This window comes from Primulina tabacum, chromosome 5, assembly GCF_025594145.1.
Source record: "Primulina tabacum isolate GXHZ01 chromosome 5, ASM2559414v2, whole genome shotgun sequence".
In the NCBI taxonomy this organism is placed as follows: domain Eukaryota; kingdom Viridiplantae; phylum Streptophyta; class Magnoliopsida; order Lamiales; family Gesneriaceae; genus Primulina; species Primulina tabacum.
The window spans coordinates 13,491,954-13,512,399 of record NC_134554.1 but is presented as its reverse complement, the minus strand read 5'-3'; the positions used below and the strand labels follow the sequence as shown (position 1 = coordinate 13,512,399).

The 20,446-nt window shown below is 36.1% G+C and overlaps 3 protein-coding genes across 4 annotated transcripts; 2 read left to right on the top strand and 1 right to left on the bottom strand.

Moving 5' to 3' along the window:
- Positions 1–428: 428 nt before the first annotated feature.
- Positions 429–4,642, top strand: LOC142546804 (shaggy-related protein kinase alpha-like). 2 transcript variants are annotated; one of them, XM_075654720.1, is made up of 13 exons: positions 429–790; positions 1,747–1,998; positions 2,121–2,213; positions 2,378–2,437; positions 2,555–2,827; positions 2,935–3,009; positions 3,214–3,270; positions 3,346–3,486; positions 3,562–3,612; positions 3,701–3,796; positions 3,905–3,988; positions 4,092–4,194; positions 4,292–4,642. In XM_075654720.1, exons 1-13 carry the CDS (start codon positions 731–733, stop codon positions 4,351–4,353), a joined length of 1,407 nt encoding a protein of 468 aa, XP_075510835.1. In that variant the 5' UTR covers positions 429–730; the 3' UTR covers positions 4,354–4,642. The 2 variants fall into 2 exon arrangements, with proteins under 2 accessions (XP_075510835.1, XP_075510834.1); XM_075654719.1 differs by having other exon boundaries at positions 431–790; positions 1,747–2,004.
- A 4,199-nt stretch (positions 4,643–8,841) lies between these two features.
- Positions 8,842–16,052, top strand: LOC142546803 (16 kDa phloem protein 2-like). The gene is made up of 5 exons (XM_075654718.1): positions 8,842–9,015; positions 14,679–14,744; positions 14,855–14,981; positions 15,112–15,226; positions 15,757–16,052. The coding sequence occupies exons 1-5, from the start codon at positions 8,949–8,951 to the stop codon at positions 15,823–15,825; spliced, it is 444 nt and encodes a 147-aa protein (XP_075510833.1). The 5' UTR covers positions 8,842–8,948; the 3' UTR covers positions 15,826–16,052.
- A 178-nt stretch (positions 16,053–16,230) lies between these two features.
- LOC142546802 (digalactosyldiacylglycerol synthase 2, chloroplastic-like) lies at positions 16,231–19,833 on the bottom strand. The gene is made up of 5 exons (XM_075654717.1): positions 19,536–19,833; positions 18,791–19,160; positions 17,671–17,937; positions 17,141–17,490; positions 16,231–16,954 (listed from the first exon to the last, which is right to left on the bottom strand). Exons 2-5 carry the CDS (start codon positions 19,070–19,072, stop codon positions 16,462–16,464), a joined length of 1,392 nt encoding a protein of 463 aa, XP_075510832.1. The 5' UTR covers positions 19,073–19,160; positions 19,536–19,833; the 3' UTR covers positions 16,231–16,461.
- Between the last annotated feature and the right edge of the window lie 613 nt (positions 19,834–20,446).

The following is a 20,446-nucleotide window of genomic DNA, read 5'->3' as shown; positions in this document are numbered from 1 at the left end:
ATTTTTTCATGAGCCACCTAAATAAAAGACATGTGTTGAGACCGTCTCAAATAAAATTTTATTTTTAAAAGTAGTAAATTGCATTTCCATAGTAGTATATGAAGTATAAATATAAACAAAAAGGGTCAATTAGTTCACATTTATTTAAAGATTCAAAATTTCAAAAGTCTAAATATAACTGCAATCAAGCAAACACCCGGTCAGATTATAAATGCCGAGAACCCAAAATCCCCCGAATATTCAGCCAGTCGCCTAATAAATTCCTCCCCTATCTAAGTCCATTCTCGTCATTTCACTTTTAAACTGGTCCGCTCTGTCCACCGTCAGATCGCCACAAAGTGAAATCAACGGCTCACAAACAAAGTCCGATCACCTGTACAAAAAAATCAAAAGGGGAGAAATTTGCTCGGATTGAATATTGATTAGGCGTTGAACTTTTGACCGAACGGATTTCTTGAATTTCCTTTTCTTTCCATTGTCTTTACCCTCTCTCTCTCTCTCTCTCTCTCTCTGCTGGTGGAGGAAGAGAGAGGGGAAAAAATATTTCATTTTTACCTGCTCTTTCATTGCTTCTTGTTCTCATCTGATTCTTGTGTTTTCCTTTTCCTTTTTGCGTGTCTTTTGATCGTTGGTTGTGTTTATTTTGATTAAAGATTGAGTTGAGAAGCATTTTCCTCCATTTCCCACCTGGGGTTTGATTTTTGGTTGGTGTTCGGTTAGAAAGGTTAAAATGAATATGATGCGTCGGCTCAAGAGCATTGCTTCAGGCCGGTCCTCCGTTTCAGATCCTGTAATTTTCTCTCCTCCGTGTTCTTGTTTGCAACTTTGTTTTTGGGTATCCGTTTCCTGAAAATCTTGATATGGAATTTATTTGGGTAGCTTGAAAAATTTGAGAAAACAGCCTAAACTAATGAAAGTTTGAAACTTTTAGATAGGTTGTGCATCTGTCTGTTAATCTTTGGAATTATGTTGGGGTAAAAGTATATAAAAGGAAAATAAAAATTAAAGAAAGTGGTGAAAATTTGGTTTCTTGGTAGTCTTGTCATTCCGTTTGAAGATGTTGTTACAGGTTAGTTTTGTCAACTTGCGGCTGCATCTTCATCTCATTTTTCAATTTTATTTTGGTTCTTTGATGCTCTAATTGTATACGAAAAAAATTGGCTAAACTTTCAACTCTTACACTTAGATTAACATCTGAGTTCTTATTATATTTCATCGAACTATATGATTCAAGTTTAGATCAGATAGATTCGAGAGGCAGCTTTTAGGTTCAAGTAAAACCAAACTAATTTTGGAGTCTACTGGATATTTGTGTTTTGTACTAGCTTATTTGGAACGGGTTATATCTTATTTTCTTGTGTCTGAATAGGAAGCAAGAAGTGTGAATATTTAAACGAGGAAACAATTTTGAAATCTACTCTTCAACCTTTTATTTTTGTAAAGTTTTAGAATAGTAACCGTGGTTGTGATGTTTTACTGCATCAGCTAGTTTCATTCTTTCGTTGGTTCGATTTTTTCATGCAAATATGTATTCAGAGAGGGCACGCTAATCTTTTTCAGGGGTAGGTGAAGTTTGTGGTGTCCCCTGGTTGAGGAAGATTTTCTCGAAATTATTTTTTTCCCACTTTGTCCGTTTGATGCCTAGCTTTTGTGACACTAAATTTTCATGATGCTGGAATTTTTTATCTGAAAAATTAATGGAAGTGGATTGCAAGCATTGATTTAAAGTTATTCCATTTGCTGCAGGGTGGGGATTCGAACGTTAAACGGGTGAAGGTGGAGCAAGAAATAGATCAAATAGTTGCCCGTGAGGTACAGGCGGGAGAAAAATATTCGAGAGCACCTGAACAGCAGATGGCTTCTAACTCTTCCGAATCTGTCGCCAGCACGTCAGATGTACATGGACGACCCGAGAAGTCTGGCTATGATGAGCTTCCCAAAGACATGCAAGAAATGAAAATTAGAGATGATAGTAAATCTGATAACCAAGAGGACAGTGTAAAGGTTTTTCTCTTTCACTAGGATCATTTTTTGTTGTGCTAAATACAAAAATAATATTGAATTAGTTCATCTTTCATCTGGCTTTATATTTGAATTTCGAATGTCAACTTCTATTCCAGGATATGGAGCCCACTGTTGTTAGCGGTAACGGAACTGAGACCGGTCAGATAATTGTGACGTCAGTTGGGGGTCGTGATGGACAACCAAAACAGGTGATTTTATTCTCTCTGGATTACCGTTGCCGCATTATAATTATCCTTCTTTGTCGCCTGGCGTTTTTTGTCCATGGCTACCAGTAAACATTCATCCAAGTTGTCTTCTTTCTACATTTGGGATTTGGGATCATCAATATTATATTTTTTATGCCATTTCTCAGACAATGTCTTATATGGCTGAGCGCGTGGTTGGAACTGGTTCATTCGGAGTTGTTTATCAGGTATAGTTGGTTGCTTTGTGTCTATTTTGGAAACTAGCGTGTGACTAGAGACTACATAGGTTGGAAGGCTATAAAAGTGACCGACTTTATTTTCTTTTATTATTATTTGCCTCTTAGGCGAAGTGCCTCGAAATGTGCGAATCGGTCGCCATAAAGAAGGTGCTGCAGGATAGAAGATACAAGAACAGAGAACTGCAGATTATGCGCATGCTCAATCATCCTAACGTTGTTCAACTGAAGCATTGTTTTTATTCGACCACTGAAAAGAATGAGGTGTACCTTAATCTCGTCCTTGAGTTTGTCTCGGAAACCGTTTATCGAACTTCAAGGCACTATACCAGAGTGAATCAACACATGCCTGTCTTTTATGTGCAGTTATATACATATCAGGTTCGTGTATCAAACGTTCTATTAGTGTCACGGGGTTGTTTGTAGCTTTTTCCACATTCTCGGGATTTTTGTCGCAAATATTGAGTATTGTTTAATGTATATCGCAGATTTGCCGTGCTCTGAATTATGTACATAGTGTTATTGGTGTTTGCCACCGTGACATAAAGCCGCAGAATCTTTTGGTATGGTTATTTTTTGGCAGTTAATACTTCCTTTTTTCAGTACCACGCACTATTAACTTCTGTAGTCTATGAATGTTTCCGTAAATTTCCTCAAAAGGTTAAACAAGTATTTGTTCGTTTTATTCAAATTTACAGCTTTAATGTTTTCCTCGGAATAATATCTCTGTGAAGTTTTGAACTGTTTAGTTATGATGCTTGCTACAGGTAAATCCCCACACGCATCAGCTGAAGCTTTGTGATTTTGGAAGTGCAAAGATGCTGGTACGTCATCTTGATGCCTAAATTTGAATTTTGTGCCATCATATGGAGGTTATTTAGATTTCTGGGTTCATGCAGGTACCGGGTGAACCAAATATATCATACATATGCTCTCGTTATTACAGGGCTCCGGAACTAATCTTTGGAGCCACGGAGTACACAACTGCAATTGACATGTGGTCCGTTGGTTGTGTTATGGCTGAACTACTTCTAGGACAGGTTCGATGAGCAATAATTCCGTTTTACTCAACTTGATTGGAATTCCATTCTGAGATCTTATTTACACATGCGCAGCCTCTCTTTCCCGGAGAAAGCAGTGTAGATCAACTAGTTGAAATTATTAAGGTGCACTAAGTTTAATGATTCTGTATTGTTTTCTAAGTCTTATTTTGTGCATCCTAATTTTTATTTTTTCATATGAAATGCATGGTAGGTTTTGGGGACACCTACGAGAGAAGAAATCAAGTGCATGAATCCAGATTACAGAGAATTCAAGTTTCCTCAGATCAAAGCTCACCCTTGGCATAAGGTTTGTTGTGAACATGAGTCCAAATGCTACAAACACTCATTCTTCTTTTCCCAATTAGTATAATCCCATTAATGTAAAGAAATCTAAATGAAGTTTTTTCTTCTTTAGATATTTAATAAACGAATGCCGACAGAAGCAGTGGATTTAGTGTCAAGGCTGCTCCAATATTCACCTACTCTACGTTTCACTGCTGTAAGGATCATTTCTTGATTATTTTCAGCATAACTTATGTTTTCTGGTCCACTGATGACTGTTTTGAGCTTCATGTTCTTGATTATTCATCTCATTTAACCAGTTGGAGGCTTGTGCTCATCCGTTTTTTGACGACTTGAGAGAACCTAACGCATGTTTGCCAAATGGCCGTCCCCTACCTCCTCTGTTCAATTTTATGCCAGAAGGTAAACTTACATGTTACTCTCGGACTAAATTTTGTTTATGGACTCGGAAAGGCATCTCCTCTTCTCTCATCTACTCCACTTCCATTTTTGCTTCCAGAACTTGCTGGTGTGCCCGCAGAACTCGTGCAACGACTCATTCCAGACCATGCGAAGAAGTAAAAAAGAGTTGAAGAAAGCCCGTAGAACTCGTGCACCGTATTTCCATGCAGATGATTCCAATGGTGTCCTGAAGAATCGATGTGTGGTTTAGAGCGCGTAATGTTTTAGCTGCATGGTGGGGTTAGATGAATTAGCTATTTTTTTGTATGTCCTTCGTTGCTATTTAAGTGGTGCCAGCCATATAGAAAGGAGTTTCCTTTGTATATTTTTACATACTTTCCCCTAAAATTCTCGCTTCGTTATTGTTATTTTTTTTTTCTAAGAGGTGATTTCTTCTGGAGATGATCAAGTTTGATGCATTAATAAGCTCTAGCTTTATTTTTGTTTTTGTTTTTTTTAAATTAATTATTACATTATAATATTTAGATTTGTTTAATGAGATAACATAAAAAAGTAACAACTCTTTTAAAAAAAGTCCAAAAGTACATAGTGGTTGACGAATCTAGACATACAAACTTTTTATTATATTTTGTTGGAAATTAATAAAACGCTTATATTTATGCCACCTCGATATATTTTATAAATCTGATTTAAAAATATACTTCCATGGGAAATTATTTAAGCAGTAAACTATTAAAATATCCATTTAAAACTAAAATCTCCATTGTTTTCTCATATCCAAGTAGATATGTGGTTTCAGTGTTCAGTGTGCTTTGAAATGTTAGCCTCACAGATAACACTTAATAAATGAGTATTTTTGTACTTTGGTCGCAAAATTTTATCACTTGTGTTAAAGAAAGAATGACAGAATGTATTTATCAATTACACAGTACTACGCATATAAATTATGTGCTTCGTATAAAATCCTATTTGTAATAAAATAATGATATACGAATAATACAAACTTTTCATGTGGTTTTAATTTTAAAAAGGGCTTTCATGTTCAAATTTGAATTTTGAAAAGTAATCCAAATTGACACATTCTAATAACATATTCATTATATGTTGGTACAATAACTTATGCATTTTATATTTATTATTAAACATTTAATACATTGTAATGATATTTACATGATATAATTATTTCTTATATAGCAAATTCATTTTGACGAGATTTTTTACTAAATTAAGTATACAACTATGCTTTTATATATTTTTGTAATGAACATAATATTATTTTATATAATTAACGATTTAAAATTAGTAAGTACGTGCATTTGAATAAATAATTAAAATACAAAATAAGCTAAATGGATTATAGATAGTACAATCAAGATTTTTTTTTTTTACAAAATTTGAAAAACTTCTTTACATAAAATGTTTGTTTACAACTCGGACTTGAATATTGGACTTGACTCTTTTCTTTTTTCTTTTTTTCTTTTAGTAAAACTTGTAATTTTATTGTGAATAATCGTCAATTACAAGCTTAACCAACCAAGCTGGAAATTCTCCATTCATCCACACAAAGGATGAGGAAGAAGAAAAAACAAAACGAGCCAAATAACGGGCAATTAAATTAGCCGACTCTCGCACATGAATAAATTCGGAGATAATAGGGGTCTGAAATCGATCTCTGATTTCTGCCACATTAGAACCAATGTAGCTAAGATTCTCCTAATTGGTTGTGACTGCTTGCACGGTCAACAGAGAGTCTGATGCCACTTGAACATCTCGAAGATCTTTCTCATACAGAAGCTTGATTCCTTCCCGGACCGCTAAAAGCTCACCATGCACCACCGATATTGATAATTGATTGATTTGTTTTCTAAATGCTTGTAACAACTGACCCTCTGAGTCACGAACCACATCGCCCACGCTATAATGATTCTTATCCTTATTCATTGCTGCATACACATTCATCTTGAGATTGTATGACCCTGATGGCATCCACTTCTTTTCCGGATTACCCAACTCAGCCTGAATAACAATATTTTCCTTCTTCCTAGCCCTTCTAAAATCACAAATCATTGCGGAACTCCAAAAAACATTGTCAGCCATCGGGTTGCTCCTATATCTTTTCAAATAGATCTGAATATATAACATTCAAACAATATATTGCAAAAGTTTATCGTATGTTCGTTAAATAAACCTCAAATTTCCATTCATCAAAATGATCACACTTTTTCACAATAAAATCTATCCTAAGCCAAAGTGACTTTTTTGAAACACTTTTTTCACAATAAATATGATCAAATTTCGTAAGACTTTACACCTACAATCCTCGCATAAATAGACCTCGTCATTTTCAGAAACTTGCTCTATTATCGTAAAATATCCCTTTGCATTCAAAAGTTCTTCCCAGATTGTTTGAGCAGATGACGCTGAAATAGTGACGATTAAACTTGGGGTCTAGCAATAGACAGTAACCCTTAAAATGAACATTGCATTAATATTTAGTTTAATATATAAAATTCAAAAGAAATTGAATAATCGAAATTACGCATTACAAATTCCACAATTTCATCCAAATTTCAATTTACTATCAACTTCGTGACATGGAAGTGTTTGAAACACGACTTCTCGTCTAAATCATTTTGCTCTACACAATTTAAAAACTATAATTACAATATCTTCACCTCCTTTTTCCAAGTATGTCATGATGGCATTGAAAAAATCTCCCCACGAAGTTTATGATATATGATACCTTATTGTTCCTAAAAAATAACAAATACCGGATTATTAAAAATTTTAAAAAACTAAAATACCTTATTATAAATGCAAGGTTTAGTTTAATCGAAATTTCAACACTCCTCGTGTTTTCAAGGTTTGTGTACCTCGAGAAACTGCTAGTCCAAAAACCAATTGATCAAGTTATTTTCTTGGAATTTCTTTGATGAGAACCTCTAATTCTCCGATGTTTATCATTCTTTGGTAGGTTCTTATCATGAGTTGTTCCAAATAATGTACGACATTTCAAGAGAATTTATTTTTTTTTTGTTTTGTAAAATCAAATATTATTTCAACTTCTCTCCGTCATTCCGTACATCTAAGCTTTATTATCTTTGAAAAAAATTTTGGGGTCGGTTGGGTATCCGAGGCATGTGTTTTTCTCCATATGCGACTTGTTATTCTTTCTTGGAAAGATAGTCTTTTTTGTTCTATCCTAAGGCTATGCTTTTTTTGTAAAATCGGTTATCTTGGATCTGAATATCTGTTTCTTGTATTAAGGCATACTCAATTATTTTTTTGGATAAATTGACTAACAACTTTTTCAAATATTTTTGGTATTTCAATAAACTCGTTTCTAATAAACAATTATGAATGTTGTGTAATGTAGAGAACATGTAAAATCTGATAGGTAATAAAATACAATCTATTAACTTCTTTCACCAATCTTTGTTTCTCCATCTGAATCTTCTTGAATCAAGATTTAGTCTTATTCTTCATATATATTTTCACTTGAGGGAATATCTCAAACTGGTATATTTGAATCATATCTTAATAATAAACTGTATATTCGATATCCGGAGTAGATTTGAAGCACCTTATTCCATTTCTATAGTTTTCTGGACAATTGGTTGAAATGAGACTTCTTGATCCACATTGCCAGCAGTTACAATATTTAAAACTTTCATTAGTTCTAACGTGAGCTCACCTGAGAGTTTTTATCTTTTGTGTTCATTCCGTGATTCGAGATGAGTTTTACTTCCTGATGGTCCTCTTCTTTGCCAGAGTATCTGAATTGTCGGAGGTGTATTCTCTTATTAACATTTCTCTCTAGAAAGACGAAGAAAATTGCATTGATGTTCTTTCTACAAATCCTGAGTTTCATCTATATTTATTGAATAACACAATATATTCATCTACTAAAGATGTCATTAATTCATGACTTTTTTTCTCCTTTGTATCTCGACTATTGAAATAAACTACCCTTATAAGTTGAGCTTTAAATAGGGTAGTTATTTTTCTGGCTATCTCGCTAAGAGATTCTCCGGTCAAGAATGATTATTTGGTCTTTGCCGAAGTCATGTCCCATACGATTTTAATTGATTTCATAGTATTCGTTTCTAAAAGTTTAATGATTATTTCTCTGTTTAGATCAATCATATTTTATCTTAGTAATTTGATATGTTATTAGTTGTTCCTAATATCTAAATTCAGTTAGATCTCATTGTTTTAAATATTCTAAATTATTATAATAAAACCTAAAGATAATACATCTCGTACGTATGTTCATATCCATAATTTTGAGAAATATATCTTCCTCAATAAGATAAGTTACCTAATAATAATAATGTTCATATCCATAATTTTGAGAAATATATCTTCCTCAATAAGATAAGTTACCTAATAATAATAATTTTACATGTTTAAAATAAAAAGAACATAGGTTCTCATATAGTTTGATGACATTTTCTATGAATTTTTTAATAATAATCAAATCAGAATTATTTTTAATATTTTTTGAAATATTTATGTTGAAAGATCAAATTGAGCAAATTTTTTGGAAAAAAAAAATTAATTTGGGAGCCTAAAAGAAAAAAGATCGAATTATAATTTTATTGAACATCAGTGATAGATTGAGTTTTTATACCCATTTGTCGGTTATCAGAATTCAGACAAGAAGAATAAGAGATCAGCAGTTGACCTGTTCAGAATCTTTTGAATCTCCTGTCCATTTCTCAATCTTTCTACTTTTCCTCCCGATCTCCAAGATGCCTCGTGGAATGCTTGAAGTCCTTCTTGTTTCTGCCAAAGGACTTGATGACACTGATTTTTTATGTGCGTATAAGTATCAAATATCAATGCTTTAGCTATGTCTGTTCGTTGATTAAAATGGGTATTGAATATTGACGGGATTCACTTCTTCTCGTGAATAAATTCATTTCTGGATTCTGTTAAGGTTTAAAATGGCCATCATTTTCCTGGTTCTTTGTTTCTTGTGTTCCGGCAAAAGGTTTCGAGGACGCTACCGATTTGTTGCATATTTACGTGTATGATAATCAAAAGTAAAAAAAAAAATCAATCTTTAATTTTTTAGGAGTTCTGATCGGATAATTTTTTTTCCTTGGGTCTATGTTGACTCTGCCTTGAATGGATTCTATTGAAGTTTATGTCTTAAAGTGGTCTTGATCTTCCTCGTTTCTTATGTGATGTGGGTTCAGCTGTTTGTTTCTGGGTTATCAAGATCGGATCAGAGTTACACCATCTGTGTTTGTGTTTTTCAAGTTTGGTCTTTCAAAAGAATAGATTTGTTAAATCTCATAAGAACTTTTCTCATGAACCGGAGAAGCTCCATTGTTCAGCTTACAGCGAGAAAATGAACTGCCAAAATTGTGCCCAAAAGAAGAAAATGAACTATTTATACTAAACTAAAATAGGAAGAAAACGTATTACTAAAAGCGTGTTCAAATGAAACTTATTCTACTAACACTCCCCTTCAAGATTGGTGTAGGTTCAAGACACCAATCTTGGACATGAGATAAGAATGTTGTTCCCGACTGAGTCTCTTGGTGAAGATGTCAGCTAGTTGCTCTGTGGTAGGGATGTGTGCGGTTCTGATCACGCCACTCTTTATCTTTTCTCTAATCAGACGACAATCAATCTCTATGTGCTTGGTGCACTCATGATACAACGGATTCGCGGCAATGTGTAGCGCTGCTTGGTTATCACAATACAATGTTGGAGTTGAAAGTAATGTCACTCCCATATCTGTCAGTAGCCCAATTATCCATGTAATCTCACAAGTGGTGCTTGCCATTGCTCGATATTCCGCTTCGGCGGAGGAGCGTGACATTGTATTTTGCTTCTTAGACTTCCAAGAGATCAAATAATCTCCCAACTTGATACAATAACCTGTGATCGAACGGCGTGTCATCGGACATGCTGCCCAATCTGAATCACAATAAGCATGTAGAGAAAAACATTATTGGCAGATAACAAAATGCCCAATCCTGGTGCAGACTTCAAGTAGCGCAAAACACGTATTGCCGAGTCCATGTGTGATTTCTTTGGTGCATGCATAAATTGACTGAGGACTTGCACAGCATAACAAATGTCAGGTCTTGTAATTGTAAGGTAAATGAGTTACCAACCAATCTTTTATAAGCACTGGGAGACCAGAAGTAGAACTCTGTTGATTAAACACATCAAGTTCATGAGTGGTCAGCTTTTGGTGCTGAATAACAGGAGTATCACAAACTTTAGCACCTGTCAAACCCGAGTCGGCTAGCAATTCTAACACATATTTACGTTGGTTGAGATAAATCCCTGCCTTGGACTGAGCAACTTCTATGCCAAGAAAATAACGCAATGAGCCAAGGTCTTTAATATGAATGTGAGAATGCAAGAAATTATTCAGATCAGTAATGGCTTTCTCACTACTTCCAGTCACTATAATATCATCTACATATACCAACAACAACGTGATATGAGTAGAATCATGCTTAGTAAAGAGGGAATGATCATTATCGGATTGAACAAAACCTGCTAGCTTCGTAACACTAGCAAATTTAGTATTCCACTGCCGAGAAGCCTACTTAAGACCGTATAGAGACTTAAGCAACCGTAAAACACGTTTCTCCCCTTGAAGAGGATGCCCATGTGGTATTTGCATATACACCTCTTCCTCAATATCTCCTTGGAGGAAAGCATTGATGACATCCATTTGATAAAGGGGCCAATGCTTCGTAGCTGCAACACTTATTAAACAACGTATAGGGACGATCTTGGCTGTGGGGGAGAAAGTATCATGATAATCTACGCCTTCTTGCTGTGTGTATCCCTTGGCTACAAGACGAGCTTTAAAACGATCCACATTTTCATCTGGATGTCGCTTAATTTTATACACCCACCTACAACCAATAGACTTCTTCCCAACCGGCAACTGAACCAATTCCCAAGTGTGGTTAGACTCTAAGGCTTCTAGTTCTAAATCCATGGCTACCTTCCACCTAGTGTCCAAGATGGCCTCATGATAAGAGCTAGGCTCTCTGTCAGAAGAAACACATGCCAAAAATTTCTGATAAGGTTGGGAAAATTTAGAATAAGAAAGATAACGGTTCAGAGGATATTTAGAGGTGGCTAAATTACTGTGAGATAATGTGGGACAAGAATAGTCCTTGGTCCAAATGGGAGGTGTGGAGACACGCAAGGATCTTCTGTGTGGTGGGGAAATTGCATGGTCAGTATGAGGAACAAGCGGTGGGGCTGGTTGGACAGGAGGATCAGAATAAGTAGGTGAGATGTCCCCCACCAAATCTGATGTAATTGAACAAGGGTTAGAAGCAAGCATCTGATGGAATTATAGGTAATAATGGATCTGGAATAGCAAAACGAAAAATATTCTCATGAAAGACAACATCTCTTGAAACAAGAAATTTCCCAGTAGCAAGATTCATAACCTTGTACCCTTTTTGACTGCAAGAATAACCCAAGAATACACAAGAATTAGCTCGAGCAGAGAACTTATCTCGAAGGGTTAAAGAGGTGGCATAACATAGACAACCAAAGACACGAATATGATCAAAGGATGGAGTTTTATGGTACAAGATCTCATAAGGTGTCTTATTCTGAATTAATGGACTGGGGGTACGGTTAATGAGATAACAAGATGTCAAGACACACTCTCCCCAAAATCATAAAGGTAATGAGGATTGAAACCGCAGAGCACGGGCTATATCAAGTATGTGCCTATGTTTACGTTCAACAACTTCATTTTGTTGTGGAGTGTAAGGACATGAACTTTGATGTATCATGCCTAGAGATTTGAACAACAAGGTGCATTCACTTTTGAAGAAATCACCTGCATTGTCCGTTCGGATGATTTTTATGGTGGCAGAGAATTGAGTATGAACCATCTGGAAAAAAACTTTAAGATTTTGCAGCACCTCAACTTTAAAATGCATGAGGTAAACCCAAGTTGCTTTAGAAAAGTCATCAACTATTGTAAGAAAGTATTTCTCACCGTTATGGGTGGGTGTATGGAAGGGACCCCAGACATCAACATGAATCAACTCAAAACAGCAAGAAGATTTAGATGAACTCATTGAGGGAAATTTCAGTCTTGTTTGCTTAGACATGGGACAAATGGAACAATGAGGAAGACTTACAGATTTCTGCATAAATGTCTGCAATTGCATTCTAGAAATAGACATGTGTCCTAAGCGCTTATGCCAAAGAAAATTATCACCAGAAACATTGACAATTGAACTATTATTACGAACAGAATTATTGCAAACAGAATCAAGAGACTGAATAAAAGGTACTAGGCTGTGAAAAGTCCATTGAATTCTTTACCAGTCACCATTAATTTCCCAGTCTTGAGGTCCTGAAACAAACAAAAGTGGGGGTAAAGTGTAACAAAACAATTGTGGTCCTTGGTAAACTTGGATATTGAAAGAAGATTGAAGTTGAAATCTGACATATGCAATACGTGGTCAAGTGTGATAGAATCAGTGAGTAAAACAGATCCTATTCTACTGACAGAAGCCTTGCTACCATTTGGCAATCCGACAGACCTAGGAGAAATCACTATGGATTTAGAGTTGCGCATCAAACTAGAATCACTAACCATATGAGCATTTGCACCACTATCAATTATCCATTGTGATGGAGAATTCGAAGTATCAGGTATATCTGCCATGTTCACAGTTGGTTCAGTTGGAGATTGAACCTTGTGTGTTCCCAACATCTTTAATATTTCGGCATACTGAGCTGGTGTGAAGATTGAAGCACTGGTAGTACTGGTGACTTCTGCATTAGCCATGGGCAAAGTCTCTACTAGTGCAACATCAGTTAAGTTTGCACATGGCCTTTGATTTTTAGGAGCATCCTTGTATGATCTTCCAGTCTGCCCCCTCCTATTGTTGTCAGCTTTGTACAGTTTGTGACCCGGAGGATATCCAACAAGTTTGTAACAGAATTCCTTGGTATGACCATTCCAGTGACAATAGTCACATGTTAATGTATCTCTTTTCTGATTATTCAGTTTGCCTTGTACAGAGAAAAGGGCTGTTGATGGCAATTCAGCTGTAAGAGTGACCTGTGTGATTCCTCTTGGGTTATAATAGATAATGCTTCCTACAGAAGGCAGAGGGCTCATGATCAAAATTTGGCTTCGAATTTGAGCATAACCGTCATTTAGTCCCATCAAAAACTGTAGAAGCTTGTGTTGCTGATCATGTGCAATGTATTGTCTTGCAGTATCACATTCACATGATGGAAACGCGACTAATGATGAATACTCCTCCCACAACTGGTTCAATCTACAATAATAGCTCGACACAGTGTTGCTACCCTGCAGTAAGCGTCCAATTTCTCGATGCAGAGCAAAAATCCGTGAACCATTCACTTTATTGTATTGATCCTTGAGATCATTCCAAACAGCAAATGCATCAATTGCGTAAACAATACCCCAAAAAATTTCTTTCGAAACCGAATTCATGATCCATGACAATACTAACGCATTGCATCTCTCTCGTTGATGCAAAGCTGGTTGTTCAAGAGCAGGCTTTCTACACGTACCATCGATAAATCCAGTTTTATTTTTAGCACGCAATGTGATAAGCGTTGCTCGACTCCACACTCCATAATTGTCTACCCCTGTCAAGTGATCATTAACAAGGCACATACCAGGAGTGTCGGATGGATGAATGTAGAGTGGATCATTGAATCCAATATTAGTTGCCATTGAAGATACTCGGAGATAGAGAAATCTCGACGGAAGCTCCAGAAAAGAAGAATTGAAATTATCGCGCACCGATTCTCAAATCTGTGCTGTTACAGAACAATTCGTCGAAGAAAAAATAAATCAAACGAACATTTCAGATCATAAATTATGCTCCGATACCATGTTAAATCTCATAAGAACTTTTCTCATAAACTGGAGAAGCTCCATTGTTCAGCTTACAGCGAGAAAATGAGCTGCCAAAATTGTGCCCAAAAGAAGAAAAGAAACTATTTATACTAAACTAAAATAGGAAGAAAACAGTATTACTAAAAGCGTGTTCAAATGAAACTTATTCTACTAACAAGATTTGATTCTGGAGATGCATTTTTGGAATCTGGAATTATTTGGACGAATTTGTTGGTTCGGTTTTTTGATTTGTAACATTTCATGTAGTTTACGGATGGTGTTCAATTAACCTCACAAGTCTCAACCTATATATTTGATTTTTCATATCATATTTTATGTACACATACCAATAAAACGTGTGTTTTGATACTTCTTTTAATATATTTTGAATGACATAGTCTTATGCTAAACTTAGTGTCGCATCTCCCATGGCAGCTCACTATATTTTCCTTTGTACTCGCCATGTTTCGAATCTTTTCAGTCATAAATCAGACAATAAGCATAAGAACTAAGGTGAGTAACAGAAGTTTTGAATTGCGAAGTGTTCTTACTCTTTTTATAATGAGTCCCATTTTTTGGTATTTGGCAGCTAACATGAACACTTACGCTGTTTTAACTTGCCGGACTCAGGAGAAAAATAGCAGTGTTGCTAAAGGTTTGGTATCGTTTTCAATATTGGGCATTCTTATGCATGCCAAGACAATAATGTTGCTAAACATTTCTTAAAACATCTGTTATCGTTTTTCTTGGTATTGACACTTGCAGGACAAGGATCCAGCCCTGAGTGGAATGAGACCTTCCTTTTCACTGTCTCTAGTGGCGTAACGGAAATCGGAATCAAAATAATGGATAGCGATAACTTCTCCATTGATGATTTTGTTGGAGAAGCAATGTGAGTTCTAGTCTAGTACATTATATTTTGATCGATAAATGAGATGCTTGGGTTTATTTTTGTTCGAAGTTAAAATTTCTTGTTGAACTTTTGTTGAGATGAGTTTTACTGTTGTTTTCTGTATGCACAGCATTCCTCTGGAGCCAGTGTTTGTCGAAGAAGCCATGCCACCAGCTGCATACAATGTTGTCAAGGATGAACGGTACCGTGGAGAGATAAGAGTTGGCCTCAAGTTCGTCCCTCAGGTTACTAAATCGAGTACTTGACTAAAATTTCCTGTACTAAAATCGATAAATTTTCAATGACTAAAGAGCAATAATTAAATTGACTTTACGTGGGATTCTTTTCTGTTCTAAGATGTCTTATATTCAGCACCGTGTCGAGCAGGGGGACAGCCATTGCCCATCAATTGGAATTGGCGTCTGTTTATATGTTTTTTTGCACAAAATACAAGAATTTACATCTATAAATTTTTAGTGTACTACGGGTTCTCTGCCCTTGCTTATATGAGTTATATGCTGATATGAAGTTCCTGATTTGAGACTCTACCTGGTTTTAGGTTTCAAGTGTTTTAAAATGAGAACTAAACGGCTTTTAGAATTAAGGAGAAAGCTTGTGTCAATACATATGGATCCTCTGTGCTTCTAAATAGGAATGAATTCGACTTTAAGCCCATACATACACACGGGGTGTGTGCGCACATAATGTAACTGGTCTGAGTGTCGCTTTACTCTTTTTATTCTCAATTTTGTATATTCTATAAATCTTGTTGCAGGAAAACTGCAAGAGAGAATTTGGAGATGCAGAGAACATTGGTGGATGGAGAGAATCGTCATTTGACTAAACATGTTTCATGAGAGAAGTTCATTATATTCCAGCACCTTTCTTGTCTCAAAATTGAGGGAAAAAAAATGGTTCTGTGCAGACGTTATTGCTGCTACTGCTGTGTTTCAAAATTATGTTTGAACCTTTTCTTTTCAATGTTTTATTTGTGACAGACTTCAGGTTTCATATGTTACTGAAGTAAGATATCACCAAAGATTTGGTGTTTTCTGAAGCCATTTATCTGAATGCACATTGACCCCGTCAACTCCATGAGGCTCCGCCACTGCTTGGATCACTGGTCGCATCTGTGTCTTGTGTCATGTATACCAATCGTGAAACATTGATACATATGTGTTGGAGAGATCACAACCAAACACAATACACAAAAACGTACATCAAGTAATGATCTTGGTTCAAGACGACATTCGTCAATTCGTTCCTAATTAAGTATCACTACAAGAAAAGAGATACAAAATCCAAATACAATTATTTTCTGCGTTTACTGGTTCCTACACATCATCATTATACATATTACAGATGTAAAAATACAAATCCCTCCACTACAAAGAACAAACAAGAAATGACTTTTAAAGTGCAGTACTCACTTAAATACAGTACCTCTGAAAGCTAACTTGCCGGCAATCATCCAGCAATTTTAGAAAGCCCATTTTCTCGAAGGAGTTGACTGTTTTTTCAAAGGTACAGATAAGCCAACCTCTTTGCATTGCTCTTCATCTGGTTGTGTACTAAAGAATGCAGTTCCCATAAAATGAACTGCGGCAGATGCATCTTCGAGACCCCTCCTCAAGTTCATAGATGTTGACATGAAAAGCTTTGAGGGTGTTTTTGTCAATTTCTTTGCTGGCAAGTTGTTGAGCTGTGCAGCATTCAGGAATCGTTCCGTGGCAGCCTCCCAGGAGAGCTCATGCCTTTGAGCATCAGTTTGTGGGGCAGGTTGATCTTGCAACGCCTTGAGTGTTTCCCTAATGAACCCCACCCCGTCATCATATGTTCGACAATTTGGAAACTGCTTGAAGAAATCATTTGAGGGATGATTGGCGCATATAACTATTTTGCCCATTGCCAAAGCTTCAGCTGTGGTTGTGCAAACTACATCTGTGGTGCTAGGATTCAAGAACACCTTATAGCTATAGGAAGAAAAAATATAAAAGTCAACCTTGATCAACATGGTAATCAATCAACGGCAGATGATAATTTTTTAAAATAAAATGATCAAACTATTTGTTGCACAATAATTAGCTCGCGCAATAACTCAACCAAATGTGTAAAATAGGTACAAATATCATACCAAAGCAGCAATGCTACAAACTTACTCATGAAATAAAGGATCGCCATGATCACACCCAGGATGAACCCTGACGGGTATTTCCAAATTTTTAGCAGCCTCCTGAACTTGATCAGAGTCCTCCCCGTTGCCATATAAATCAACCTCAAGTCCAGTTAGCTCCGTTTGGTGATCACGAAGAAGTTTAAGTAGCTCCTTGTAGCCTTTGCTCCACACCATCTTACCGATGTAGTAAACGCCTTTAGTGAAGGCGTGGTCTCTGTTATGTAGCTGCTCTCCCTTTTTCATGCCAATTTCAAGAAATCTCGGATTTACTCCATGGACATTGCAGACTACAGACCTCGGAAGTTCTTGGGTGGCAGCTGATAATCTTATTACCTTACAATTATAGGAAGGTATTATGTCAGAATCTATCAATCAAGCAATTGATTTGCTGGCACAAAAAAGAGACGTCTGTAATGCAAGAAATTCTTATTTGAAGAGACTAAAATGTAAAAGAAGGCAGATAGTTCTCGCAATAAATCAGCGACAGAAATAGATAGTTGCCTAGAAGCATACCCTGTGACAATATATGTTCACAACCCAACTGTTCATGTATTTTAGAAAAAAAGCTTGCAGTTGCCCATACTTCTCTCTCCTCACATATTCCAGATAATTAGTGTGAACAATCCCCACAACCAAGCGAAATTTTGTTTTCCACTTTTTCCCATGATGATACCATGTGAGATGCTCAGGTTCTTCAAGGACGGCAACATCTGCCTCTTCATCAGGGATTACTTCAGTAATGTCCCCCAAAGCAAGAATGCTACGTTTATGTAGAGAAAACTGCAGTCAAGAACGAGAGCACGTGAAATATGATCAGATTGGGTTTGATTTACTATGATGAATTCAGATTTCAAAATTGAATAGTATGAATTCGCACTTTGCACATGAATTCGCCCTTTGCACAGAGGCATCAAAGATTATATGAAAATATGGCTGGACTGAGCAGAACATATCAACAGAACTAAATTAGGCTGCAATTGGACTTATAGCAAACGCCTTCATCAAATAAGGATCTGAATATATTGTAGACAAATAAAGGTTTGAATAGTATGAATTCGCACTTTGCACATGAATTCGCCCTTTGCACAGAGGCATCAAAGATTATATGAAAATATGGCTGGACTTAGCAGAACATATCAACAGAACTAAATTAGGCTGCCAATGGACTAATAGCAAACGCCTTCATCAAATAAGGATCTGAATATATTGTAGACAAATAAAGGTTTGAATAGTGTGAATTCGCACTTTGCACATGAATTCGCCCTTTGCACAGAGGCATCAAAGATTATATGAAAATATGGCTGGACTGAGCAGAACATATCAACAGAACTAATTAGGCTGCCAATGGACTAAAAGCAAACGCCTTCATCAAGTAAGGATCTGAATATATTGTAGACAAACTACTCGGAGAGGTTTTCTGACTAGTCATAACTAGTATATAGGAGCCATTGATCACGTATAACAATGGGCCTCAGACTCTTCAAAAACATTTGAAACAGAGCAAAATATATAGATGATCTATGGGAGCTTTTATAAACCATAACAGGTTACCAAACTTTGAATGGACCTCGAGGAGCTAACACTTTAACAGAATATACATGGATGCTCAATCTAATTTCATTAATAGACTTACTCTCCCGGGATAGAAACGTATCGAAAAACTGGATACCAATCCAGATCTTTCTTCCAGCCACTGGCGAACATAGGCTTCCTGTTCCGATGGAGAACTAAATGAAATATTGTTTGGATAGACGCGCTCTTGGTCCTTTAATTTCAACCAAGGAATCACCAAAGTAACTTTTCGCTCCTCATTTTTCGCGAGATAGGCTGCACGGAAGAGAGGGTTGACAGCAGTTCCAGTTAGCCATGGAAGGCTAGCTGTAGTAAATATCACTATATGTTGCTTCTTATCCATACACAGATGAGATTAAACGCCAATGGCTTCTTCAGAGACACCTCATGAACAATGGCTAACACCAAGAGCATAACAAGAAAGGCCTTATCTGCAATAACAAAATAAATTTGAGATTTTGTTATCAAGATTCGATCGCCATAGACTGGATATCGAAGCAGTAAATGAAAATGTCAACTTTGATCGAACAAAGATATATGACACCTATACCAGAGATTTGAGACTGGAACACAAAATTCCACAACCATAATTATCAACCAATATTCTTCTCAAGAAATTAGCTAATTAGTGGCGAAATAATCCCATCCACCTCCAACCCAATAATCATGAAATGAAAATCCCACGTAAATGGCAGAAATTAAACAACCAAACAGTTAAAAATCGAATCACGAGATATTCTGCTGGCCAACGTACAGATTGAGCAAAACAACTGTGAAAACGTAGCAAAAACATTATTGCGCTTCACCTGGATATCGTAAACAAGCAGCGGAGGAATTGTGGAACCCAAAAAACAGACTTTCCTTAACACGCACAACAATTACCAGCTGAGAAGATTAGGGCGAACAAAAAACGAATCAAGGTGATGATCTGGGGATTAAAATGCTCCAAAAAATCACGTAGAAAAAAAATTAATAGCGAAAATGAGCTGGTGAAGAGGAAGATTCGAAAAATATGTTAAAGAGGTTAGAATCACATGAATTCATACTCGTCGTAGTTGTCACGCGCCGCGTGGTTTGTTTGCTTGCTATTACAGTGAAGCCTGTGATTGGCCGGATGAGTAAGGGCATGTTTGTTTCAAACATTTTCCTTATTAAGAAATCCAATTTATTAATATTATAAAATCGAGTTTAAAACGAAAATATATGGTTTAAAAAATCGATGAAGAATTTTATATTTTAAAATGTTTGATAAATAGTGGAATATTTATAGAATTATTTTTTAACAATTAAATAGAATTATTCATTATATTAGAACAAATGAATGGGAGACCGAAGGCTTGGCCCAATGATCTCACCGGAATTCTCCATGTATTGACTCAAGTTCGAGTTTTTCCCATCCGTAGATTAGGATATAAAAAAAAAGAACAGGGGAATCATGATCACATTCAATCACAAATGAACAGTGATTATCCTCATGTTCAATCTTACATAGAATTAAACAACAACTTACTCCAAAAAATGGATTAAGCTAGGCTATAATGAGCTAGAACTCAAGATTAAGTCGAAGAGATTGTCCAACACTAAACCTATTAGAGAAGCGTCATAATCTCATTTAAAGATCATTCGTAGGCCAGCATGAGGAAAATCGAAGTTCCTCAAGCTAGACTACGAGTGACCTTAACAAATGATATGATTGATATTGATGTTGTTAGAAAAA